This window comes from Bufo gargarizans, chromosome 3 (genome assembly GCF_014858855.1).
Source record: "Bufo gargarizans isolate SCDJY-AF-19 chromosome 3, ASM1485885v1, whole genome shotgun sequence".
Taxonomy (NCBI): domain Eukaryota; kingdom Metazoa; phylum Chordata; class Amphibia; order Anura; family Bufonidae; genus Bufo; species Bufo gargarizans.
The window spans coordinates 411,498,892-411,511,636 of record NC_058082.1 but is presented as its reverse complement, the minus strand read 5'-3'; the positions used below and the strand labels follow the sequence as shown (position 1 = coordinate 411,511,636).

Sequence of the window (12,745 nt, the reverse complement as noted above, 5' to 3'; positions counted from 1 at the left end):
AGCGACGAACACCGAACCCGAACCCGGACTTTTACGAAAATGTCCAGGTTCGGGTCCGTGTCACGGACACCCCAAAATTCGGTACGAACCCGAAATATACAGTTCGAGTTCGCTCATCCCTAGTATCCATTTCACGGGGACCGCCATGGGCACCAGGTTTGCCCCCAGTTATGCTAATTTGTTTTTGGCCCATTGGGAAGAAACGTTCATTGATCCCAACATAGGGGGCAACCTGGTGCTCTGGCGCAGATATATTGACGACGTCATCCTAATCTGGAGAGGCAATGAGACTAGTTTATGTTCCTTTATCTCTGAGATAAACAAAAATGGTTATAATCTAACTTTTACAGCAAATATGAACCAGTTAGAAACGGAATTCCTTGACTTAAATATAATGAAAAATGAAAATAGATATATATGCCGGACGTTTCAGAAAAAGACAGCCAAAAATGGGTATATTTCATATTCGAGCTGCCATTTGCCCCATTGGCTGACGAATGTCCCTTTTGGACAATAAATTCACAGACAAAAGATACCCTGCACATATCCTAGAAACAGCGTTACAGAAGGTAAACGAAATACCAAGAGAAACCTTTTTTTAGAAAAGACCCCGAGAATCCAGATAACCGTACAACAAACAAAATTATAGATAACAAAACTGACTTTAGGATTATATTACCTTTTTCTACTCAATTTAAAAAAATTGATCGTATTATCAACAAATATTGGCACCTATTGACACAGGATAAAATAATTGGTTCACTTCTACCATTAAAACCAAAAATTACATATACACGAGCACAAAATTTAGGCTTAAAAATCGCACCTTCAGTTAAATATAATCCTAAGAAAACCACTCTAACTGGAAATTGGATGAGTCTCAAAGGATTCTACAGATGCGGGAAATGTCAAGGATGCAAAACAACTAAATTTGCAAGAAAAACCACTGACATAAATTCATCACAAAATACCTTCTCCCTAACGGTAAAAAGCTTTCTCACTTGCAATTCCTCCAGTGTAATCTATCTTATCCAATGTCCGTGTGGAAAACAATACATTGGTAGGACAAAACGATGCCTAAAAACAAGGATAAGTGAACATCTGCGTAACATCAGAAATGGATACATAAAACACTCACTATTCAAACATTTTAAAGAAGTCCACAATAAAGACCCAACAGGTATGTTTTTTATGGCACTACAAAAGATTGATACACACTGGCGGGGAGGGAAGCATATAGATAGAATGTCTAGGGCTGAATCACGTTTGATATTTCATTTTGGAAGTCTTATCCCAATAGGTCTGAATGCCGACTTAGAAATTTTCGGCTTTTTATAGACACGGGTTGTGTGTCCGTTTTCTGACGGTGAGCCTCATGTCAGGCTGTCTATCAGCACTGAGTCTCTCCCTCCGAGCCGGACACACATCCCTTCTACCATCTCATCCATCTCTTCTATAAATATGTCCGAATATTGTAATCCTGCTATTATTTAATGACATCAAGCAATATGTATCACTATTATAAGTTTTTATTCATTTCTCTTTTATATATATATATATATATATATATGTCATATATATATATATATATATGTCATATATATATATATATATATATATATAGATATATATATCTTAATTATTTATACCTTTTTTATCAATTCGCATATATATATTTTTATATGTTCTTATTTATTTACATATTAAATACAACAATTGGATGAATTGGTCAGTTTTTATCTGTTCACATATTCATCTTTATTTTTGTTTTAAAATAATTATTGCAGCATTTATTCATTATATTTATCTAATGTATTTTATTAACAAGCATCCAACTAAGTCTTAACCAAACAATGTTTTTAAAATATTGCATCAATATTGCACAGAACAGCACCTATGACAAATGGAACATTGAAATTGGGAATCCAAAACCGCTTTTTGCCAGTACCTATGATAAATGGAACAATGAACAAAAAACTGGAATCGAGAATCCAAACCACCTCTTATGTCTCTCTACGCAGTCTATATAAACTCATTCCAAACTTTGGGAGATCAGCTGCCACTGAGGAAGGGGAAGAGGTCCCCGAAACGCGTCTGGCGTAACCAGCTGATATACTCCCATTAGAATCAAGGCCTTCTTCAAATACTCAGATGAAATAAGAATCTGAGAACAATTCATTATAATAACTGGAGCGCTCCAGTGAAAAACTCTATTCAGATCTCGCCGAGCACAGCTCTTGCTACTCTGATTGCCGCACACTAGGTCTCGCGATACCTTGTTGAAGTCCCGGACCGGAGGTACGTCACGGACCACGTGGGACGCAGCACACTCTGCGATACAGACGGCCAAGCCAGCAACACGCTATAGACCGCACTGTTCCGGCGTCCACCACAGCACGCCATAGACTACACTGCTCCGGCGTCTATTACAACACGCCATAGACCGTACTGTTCCAGCGCCTACTTTCAAATGCGGGATCATTCGCATCATATACGTGAGTAACTGTGTTCTTTACTCCAGCCGGCTCAAGGTAAGATCTGACACAACTCTCTTGCCTTGGAGTATTATATCTCAGTGACTGCCACTCATCGCTATTTAGGAGTTATATTTGTGCTGAATTCTTCGTACAAGCTACACAATTATTGGACCTTACACCTGCATGCGTTCTTTTGTACTTTATATATTGTGATTGAAAGGACAACCACTTTATCCAGTCAAGTTTGCTTGCTTATAAGATACTAACTTTATATCATGAATTAACAAAGGAACCATTACATGCCAGTGCTGCTATCTACTAATTTTCAGCGTTTATATATGCTTTTATTGTATTGTGCATTTTATTGTATTATATTACATTTATGAATTAAATTGTGATCACCTTTCATTATATTATTCATTGTATTTACCCCATATCACCACACATACAGAGTGCCAGTCCAATTTAATTTATCCATTTTCCAATCTTTACCTGTATGGGTGATACAGTTTTTCTGGCCTAGAGCACCTGGTCCCGTTTTGCATAAGAGTGAGCTATTCCTTCAACACTTTCCTTCAACTAAACGATCCACAACCAGAATGAGCTATCAACCGCAAGGAGTAGTAATGGTCACATGATCTACACCTGAAAAGGAGGTGTGGACATCCCAACAACACATAGACAAAGTGAAAGCAAAAGAAGCTGCAGATCACTGACGTGCAGCCAGTCTTTCAGATCTTCTACCACCTGTCACAGGTGTGACAGTGTTCCAAACCGTCATTACTTCTGCAAAAGGCAGTACCAGCCTGCACACATATGTTGAACAGAAGGTGGGCCAGTCCTTGAGCCTGACAGTTTTCACAGCAGCGCCGACATGTTAAACTGTAACTATGGCCAAGGACAATATGTGTTCTTAATGGCCCACTGGGTAAATGTGGTTTATGCCCAGCCACACCAGCAATTTGGCCAGATGATGGCACTGCCGCCTCCATGCTCTCAAGCTGTGGGACCTGCGCCAATGTCCTCTGCTGCCTCCTCATCCTCCACCTTGTCCACTGTGTTGACTCCTCATGCCGTTGCCACCCTCACCACTCTGTGACTGGGCCACTGTGTTGATTCCTCATGCTGTTGCCACCCTCACCACTCTGTGACTGGGCCACTGTGTTGACTCCTCATGCTGTTGCACTCTATGACGGGGCCGCTATTGTCCCTGTTTGGCCTTATGATCTGTCAGAAGTAAGGAAAAATTAGAAACACAACAGATCCTGTCTTTGGAGCAGCTGTAAGTCCTGTATGACATGGTACCGATTTTTCCTCAGGATTGGATCATGATTTGGAAGTCAAAAGCAGGAGTGGGTACAAAACACAGAAGATATGCAAATATTCCATTCATGTGTCATCTCTGTTTTGGATCCACTCATGTTTGTTTGTTTTGGCCTTAGCAATACTGATGGATTACTGACCAAAGGCTGACCATGTGTAGGAGGATTCTCAAAAGACAGGATCCGTTTTTTGGGAGTTTTTCTTATGACGGATAAGAAGAAGAGCAAAATAAACAGTGACGTCAACACAAACTTACTGCTGACACCTTCTCCGCTCTGTCAGGGGGGACACTACTTGCAGCATACAATGTCAATCAGCTGCTTCTAAGGCTACCAGGATCTTGTCATGCATTAAACGAGGCATGGACTCGCGGGGCAGGGATGAAATACTACCACTTTTCAAAGTGTTGGTGCGGCCTTGTCTGGAATATGCAGTTCAGTTCTGGGCACTAGTCTATAGAAAGGATGCTTTGGGAGTGGAAAAAGTACAGAGGAGATCGACTAAACTGATAAGGGGCATGGACGGTCTTAGTTATGAGTCTTGAGAAGAGACATCTAAGGGGGGACATGATTAACCTATACAAATATATAAATGGGCCATACAAAAACATACGGGGAAAAACTGTTGCAAAAGACAAAGGAGCACTGCCTCCGAGTGAAAAAAAGTTCAGTCTCCAGAAGCGTCAAAGCTTCTTTACTGTAAGAACTGTTAATCTGTGGAATAGACTTTCTCATGACGTGTTCACAGAAGGAACAGTGGACAGTTTAAAAAAGTTTTTAGATGAATTCTTAAATGACAATGCTTAAGAAAACATGTAGAAATCTTAGTCTTACTTCCTTCTGGGATTCACGTCCGCACCAATCCCTTGTTTGAACTTGATGGACTTATGTCTTTTTTTTAACAGTATTAACTATGTAACTATGTACTTGTCTCAGAGTGTAACAGAATTGGTTCTGTGGAAATCTATGTGAAATCAGCTGACCAGGGGTGTCGTTAGGTCAAAACATTCAGGACTGGAGTACTGGCCGCAATAGAAGTCACAGCGCTCTCCGCTCTGACTCTCCTGCGCTACTCTACACCGTACCCTGCCACTCACAGGAGTATACATTTATAAACTGTAATCTGTATTCTGCAGTAACTTTAAATCAGCGCTCATCTCTTTACTATCTTACACTCAGCTCCAGTAATAGGCAGTGCGGGAGGCGCTCACTCACTGAAATCATGCGCCTGCTCCTCCCACTAGGCGGCACAAGCGAGTGACGTCAGTGAGTGAACGCTGCCGCCCGCACTGCCTGTAGCTGACTGTTAAGTAGTAAAGAGATGAGCGCTGATTTAAAGTTAAAGTTACTGCAGGATACGGATTACAGTTTATAAATGCATACTCCTGTGAGCAGCGGGGAGGGGGATCTGTGGATGGCACTGTTATGGATGATCTGTGGGGTTGCCCAAACAGCTAGGCCCTTCACTGTAGTTAGACCCTAGAAACGCCCCAGCAGCTGATCACGGTGTAAAAGGAGTGCGCTCTTTCACTCTGTAGTAGAATTTTGGGCCACTGCACGGTTCCTTATACCTGACACTAACCTTAAGGGTCCATTCAGGCGTCCGTACTGTTTTGCGGTCCACATATTGCAGACCGCAAAATGCTGACGCCGCACATTGCCGACACTAAATAGAGGATTCATATTCGTGTCTGCAGCTGCAGCTGGAGTTCGGGGCTGCGGACCGGTAATGCGGATGCGGACAACACACTGTGTGCTGTCCGCATCTTTTCCGGCTCCATTGAAAATGAATGGGTACGGATCCATTCCGCAACGTTGCGGAACCGATTCCGATCATTCATGCGGACATGTGAATGGAGCCTAATCTATAAAGCTGAGTTCACACTTGAGTTATTTGGTCAGTTTTGGCCCCATGAAGTGTGCAGTGATTCTAAAAGCGACGCCTGTCATCTGCGTATCATACTGACTCACAGTACTGTTTCACTAGCACAGCAGACTCCCTATGCGTGTTTCTGCAATGCACAGTGTTCTGCAATGCACAGCTACTATACAAGCTGTTTTTTTAACGCGATTCATCACAAATAAATTTGGATCGAAACTAATCATTTTGGGAAATTCGCTTATATCTGACAATATCCGACCTTGTTCAGCTCTAGATTTAGATGTTCAAAGATTAAGAGCAGTGTGAATGGATGGTAACGTGGATGGTAGGTTCTCTGGGTCACTAGGTCTGGGGTTGACATTAAGGCGAGAATAAATTATCTGCACAGAATAAAGTAAATAACAACATACCGGCATCTGAGAGTATGTTTTGCAGTGTTGTCAAAATATACACAGTAAAAGGATTGCATTAGGGCTGGGCATTTAATCGATAAAAAAATTTAATCAACCATCTGCACGATTAACCGACGGCTATGTTGTTTTTTTTTTTCCTTATCCCCTTAGTGAGCAACTTTTTATGGCGGTCACTTAGGGGCCTTAGGCTGTGCTGCCACCTCATCATGGAGTGGAGAGCAGGGGCTCAGCTCTCACAAATCCGATCACGGAGTGCCGATGTGTGTATAGGTAGGCTGGGACCCGGTGTAGGCCCCAAGCCTGCCTTGAGTGTTCTCTGGCAGGCTCGTGTAGTGCGGGTAATTACATCACGCTTGTAACGACCAGAACTACACAAATATTATGTAAATTTTACCCTACGGTGAATGCCATAAAAATAAAAAATAGTTGCTAATTTATTCTTAGTCGCCACCGAAAAAACCTATTAACTGATCAAAAAGTGTCCTGTACCCAAAAATGATACCAATAAAAACTACAAGTCATCCTGCAAAAATCAAGCCTGCACACAACTTTATAGAAATAAAAAAGTTATGGGTCTTGGAATGCGGTGATGCAGAAAGATTTCAGGGAAAATTCGATTTGCCATGAAGCCAAATTTCCTCATGCTTTGTGGTAACAAATAAATTTTTCCTGAAATGGCGTAAAAAAAATATATATATACATACCTCATCCATTTGAGCGCGAAGAGGCTGCTACAGCCATTGTAATTAAAAATCCCATGTGAAATCTTGTGCCTGGTGACGTATGACATCACCACATCGGCCAGCGCGATGACGTCATCACACACCGTGTAAGATTTTGCGCAGGATCTTCAATCAAGATGACCGCGCTGGCCTCTTTGCGCTCAAATGGATAAGATGAATTTTTTATTTTTTTGTTTAACCCCTGAAAGGCTACCATATTTACATCAGATGCTGCGCTCAGCGATGAACGCAGCATCTGAGTGGTTCAATGATGGGGGTAGTGTAATCGCTGTTCCCCGTCATTGCACCCACTACTGAATTTCTTTGTGAAATCTAAGTTTTCATAACTTCGCTAAACACTAATTACAGCTACTGTATACCACTCAATTTTTTATCATTGTGTATCACCCCAATTTTCATCACATAATTCACAATCACAGACAAATCTTTTACAGTATTAATCCTAGAAGCAGAAGGAAGCAGCAGTTTGTGGGTGCTATCACTCCAGGACTCAAAAAGCAATGCATTGGCCTTATGTTCTAAGAAAAAAAAAATTAGGCAGCACCCAAGATTCCATGGTTAAAAAATATGAGATTCCTTTTATTTACCCATGCAAAGTCTGTTGAATATGGCCTCTTTCAAGGTTTGAGAAAAAAAAGGAAAGTGAACAACTGAAATCCATGGCTTTCTCTGCCTATGGCACCAAAACACCTTGTCCCGGGCCTGCTCATTGGTACAGCTTTAGAGGACAGGTGGTCCCAGGAAGTGATGAATATGCGCTTGACCTTCAATGGTCCGTGGACATCTGCCTATGTCTTCACAACATACAACATCAGGACGTAGTGCAGCGCTGGCAAACATCCTCTTTTGTGAAAATCAAAATATGGTCACCCTAGCTTATCTCTGTGGCTCCCTTGTCTTGCCATATAAACGCATCTCAGCTGTCATGTAGGTTGACCCAGTAAACCATAAAACACACTTATGGACCTTGTCCATAGATACTGTTTCAGGTATTATTGGATAAAGCTTTGTTAGACAAAAACTGCAGTTTGGATATCTTCTCTATTGGCTGTGCCAGTGCAATCAATTTTTTCAGAAGGCTTTATGGTCTACAAGCTTGATTAGGGGCAGGGGCGTAACTACCATAGTGACAGACCATGCGACTGCTATGGGGCTCGGGGCAAAAGGGGGCCCAGTTGGGATCATCCCCTATTCTACTGGGGTGAAAACTTGGTCAGGACTCTACCCTCTAAAGGAACAACTTTTAGCAAATGAGACAGTGGAAAAGTATGGTCCAAGGGTCATTGAAAGGGGTTTAGTCTGAAACCCTTGTGTACTGTGTGGGGGGCCAGGTTTGATCCAAGGGCCATGGGGCAATAATGTGTTGCTATTGACCTGAGAAGTTGAACTTAACTGTTGTGGTAAAATGTGTGACACTGCAGGATAAGGAACCATAAGGCTTTTTAAGATTTATATTCTCCTCATGTAATTGGGTGAGGTAGACCTTTCTGCAATATAAGCCAACATCGCCTCCATTAATGGACATCTGTTTGCATAACATATGTGTCATCACAGACAAATCAAGTGACGTTAAATAAAATGCCTTACTGAAGACATGAGCTATTATTTATTGCTTGTGAGTGAAATGCAATTCTGGTAAGATCATCTTGAGAGGTAGGTGCTTTATTAGAAGCTTTTTTGAATGCTACATTTTTCCGCCCACCTCTGCTGATGTTAGAAGAGAAGCAGACTCCACAGCAATAGTTGGCCACAAATGTCAGACTGTATTGATCATCAGGCATATGAGAAATAGGAGAGCTCAATAGTGATGAGCGTCAGGGGTCATATTCAAATTCATTATATTTTGCAAATATTTTGTAGAATATTCAAGGAATATTTGCAAATACAAATATTCGTTATATTCTACATTCTCTTTTTTTACTTGAAAATCGGCACGGTAATGATCGCGTAATATGCGAATATTGTGCGATCAATACAGGAGTGTGCTAAAAATGAATATATAGCACTATAGAATATAGTGCTATATATTCGTTTTTGGAATATTCGTCATTTTATTCCATCTGAAGTCATGACTCATGAATCATTACTTCAGATGGAAAAAAATTATGACTATTCTAAAAAACAAATATATAGCACTATATTCAATATAGTGATACATATTCGTATTTTAGAATAGTCATCATTTTTTTAAATCTGAAGTGAACACTGTTCACTTCAGATGGAAAAAAATGACGAATATTGAATATAGTGCTATATATTTGTTTTTTAGAATATTCGTCATTTTTTTCCATCTAAAGTCATGATTTCTCCCTGCTTAAGTTGCTTGTGGGCCAATGACTGGGCCAAGGAATCATATGTTCAGATGGAAAAAAATTACAAATATTCGATATAACGAATATATAGCACTATATTCTAAATATTTGTGAATATTCGAAGTGGCGATATTCGAGATAAAAATTAGCTTTTTGAATATTCGTGCTCAACATTAGAGCTCAATAAAGAGGAACATTTCGATTGACTGGTGCCGTGCACTCTCATCCTCTTGCATTGCTGACCAAGCCTCAGTTTGATCTCAACTACTGCCTGTACCAATGGAACCTTAATGGGGTTTGCTGGGAGATTTACCATGATTACCTATCCTCTGGATGGGTCATCAGCATCTGATCAGTGGGGGTCCGACACCTGGGACCCCTGCCGATCAGCTGTTTGAGAAGGCAGCAGTGCTCCCAGTCGCACCACAGCCTTCTCCAGCTTTCCCTAGGCTGTGTGAAATCACGTTCATCTGTCACATGACCTAGGCATAGCTCAGCCATTGAAATGAATGGGTCTGAGCTGCTATACCAAGCACTGCCACTATACAATGTACGGCACTGTGCTTGGTTTGCTGAGAGAAGGCCAAAGCACTACAGTGAGCAGCAGTGCCTTTTCAAGAAGCTGACTAGAGGGGGTCCTGGGTGCCTGACCCCACTGATCAGATACTGATGACCAATGCAGAGGATAGGTCATCAGTGTAAAACTCCCAGAAAACTTCTTTAAACTTTTAGCAATCATCCCTGCCATAAAAAAAGTTACCATTCATACCCTCCTCCCCAGTGGTTCTTGATGTACACCATTATTTGTCTGCAACTTAAAAAAAAAAAAAAGAGTGTCCTGATCCTTCATACATTTTGACTAAGTGGGGGACCTCCTCTAACAAACTATACCTGGTTGTCAGATAAGGGGTTAATAATGATCTGCCACCGGCAAAACACTATACAGCATGGGGATGAGCGATGGCATGGTGATCTCTCTTCCCCATACTGCAGAGGAGATCACTGCATGTAATCGCAGCGGTCTCCTCCGCTAGCGAGCAGGCGATTGCCAGAAGGGAACGCTTCCTTCCTGACGATTATGTGCCACATGGGGCACTGTTTTACAAACTTAAGCTGATGATATTTCAGATTTGTACATTTAATTATCACTAACCTTGCTCAGTGGGAGAAGAAGTAAGAACCATATTTCTGTTTGTAGGCAGAAGTGAACTTGTATCTTTCACTATGTTAGTAGTGGCATGATTCTTGCTTGCAGTACTGATACTGTCTTCACGTTAGAAATGAAAAATGCAGATTAGCTATAAAACACTAGGCACAATTTGCTGAAAATGTCACAGACATCTAACCTACTCACTTTGGACATGATTTGTAGCATATGCAGATGTTATTTGGAGAATAGATGTTCCACCAATCTGATTTAGCCGTGTTGTGTTGTAAAAACCTTGTTTAGCTCTAGATTTAGACATTTCAGTATTCAGGACAGTGTGATTGAGGTTTAATGTAGATGTCAAGTTCTCAACACTAGTAGGTCTGAAGATAACATTCATGTGAGTTTCTACATAGAACAGAAAAAAATCTATAAAAACTGTATAGTAACTGATATTGCAGCACTGTTAGGACATATGCAGTAAGAAGCCTTTATATTATAATTTCTACAATGTGGTTTATGGTTATTATCTTTGTGTTTGACCATGTCTGTAGTAGTCTACGTATTTAAAGAAAATAGCTTCATGTAGTAAAGACAGACTAAAAATAATCTATGCCACTTGTCTAAATGCTGATAGGCTCTCACTTGTTTCTATTTTTCTAACAATTTTTGTTCCCATGCTGAGCTTCCAATTAATGGGGTCGTCTTGGACTTTCCAGGTTCACCAAAACATCAAAATTTCACTCTGGTCCCTGTTGCTGGCTCTTTGCACTCCAGTGCAACCATCCCATTGCATCTATACTTATTTAACATCAGATAGCGTTGTCTCAGGGCACTTCAACACGTGACCACAGTGATCATCGCCGAGACCTACAGCTATTGAATACAAACTATTTTAGTAGTTCCAGATTTACTAAAATATACAAAGTGCACAAGGAGATGACCCAAAGGGTAAGGTTAGTAGAAGTCTCTGGGCAAAGCGCTTCCCAACTCTGAAACCCAGAGCACAGCTAACCTCTACCACAGTCACATACACAAGAGGTGGCCAGAGGCCTTGCATATGTCTGGCTTTCTCCAATGCAGTCTATGGGACTCTCAAAAATAGCCATTGCAATGTTTACTTTTTCTATATTCCCCTGTCTGCAACTAGCAGTACAAAAACTGGATCAGAAGAACCAGCCATTCATTAGACTCTGGAACAGTGAAATTACACTTTACTATTTGACTAAATCAAGCAGAAAAGGAGAAAACATCCTGAATGATGCAACTGTGAGGTTTGGTACAGAAGTATGTTCAGACCTTTAGTTCTGGGAAAGGGATCTTAAAACAACATAATGCAAGGACATTCTTGAAAATAATTAACTCATGTAATCCAACCAGAGACCAAAGAAAAGAAGAAGTGAGCCATTCAGATCAGTCCATTTTTCCTTTTAAATGAGTTTGTGATTGTACTGACTAGCTAATTTGCATATATATCCCCATGGAGCATTACCTGAAAGTCAGTTTCTCTTCACCCGCTGGGTATCTTCAGCAAGGACTAGTACCTTCTGAGCTCTGTCCTACATTAGTAGATGATGTCAGCTCATTTTTCCTAAACGGCTTTACTCTAGTCTATGGTCTGTCAGGTATACTACTGAACAATTATACTGCCTTGCACACCTGATAACCTGAATTATAACTTGGCTTAGGCTTCAGAATATATAACTTTCCCAAAAGTTAATGTTTTTAGATATTTAATTAAGCTCATATATACCCACCTGGTATGCTGGTTGTAGTCAGTAAAACTGCAGAGGAAAAAGTTTCTCCACTGGTAATCTGTTTAATGGAAACCTTTGAGTATAGTGCTGTAGTGGTCTCTGCAAAGAGAAAAGCTTTGTAGATTTGTATTGAACTTGAATCTAGCTATACATTTATGATTGTTTTATGAGTAATGATGAGCGAAAATGCGATTCGACTGTTTCGCTGAAGTTCACAAAGAAATTAGATTCATTCCAAATTACTTTTTTACGATTCGCATTCCATTGTATGTAGTGGGTGAAATGATGGGGAACGGTGATTGCGCCGCCCCCCCGTCATTGAACCCCTCAGATGTTGCTTTCAACACTGATTGCAGCATCTGACAGTCACATTGAGGCCTTTCAGGGGTTAATCAGGGGTTAAAAAAAAAATAAAAAATACATACACACCTCATACATTTGCTCGCGGAGAGGCCGTTGCGGCCATCTTGATTGAAGTAAAATGCGTCTTATAGGACCGCGCGATTGTTAGCAATTTACAAGATAGCCACTACAAATCAAAACCATCCACTTCTGCGCATATAGGTTAAATATTAGTTTCCACAGATGACCTCCTCCTCCACTCGATCCTGTGGAATGTCAAAAATCCCACCGATAGTGAAGTATTGTTATCATTAATCCCATGCACTCCTGGTGTTATACTCACAAGCGCA

General features: G+C 40.7%; 1 protein-coding gene across 7 annotated transcripts in view; it reads right to left on the bottom strand.

Moving 5' to 3' along the window:
- The window catches only part of LOC122932493, a 155,003-nt gene that overhangs the window by 123,047 nt on the left and 19,211 nt on the right, over window positions 1-12,745 (bottom strand). For all 7 annotated transcript variants that reach the window (XR_006388309.1, XR_006388308.1, XM_044286940.1 and 4 more), the window contains exons 6-8: window positions 12,054-12,152; window positions 10,504-10,704; window positions 10,303-10,416 (exon numbers count right to left, since the gene is read on the bottom strand). Coding sequence is in view for 5 of the 7 variants with exons in the window: in XM_044286940.1 (XP_044142875.1) it covers window positions 10,303-10,416; window positions 10,504-10,704; window positions 12,054-12,152 (414 nt within the window). In the remaining 2 variants the exon portion in view is untranslated. The remainder of the gene's footprint in view (window positions 1-10,302; window positions 10,417-10,503; window positions 10,705-12,053; window positions 12,153-12,745) is intronic.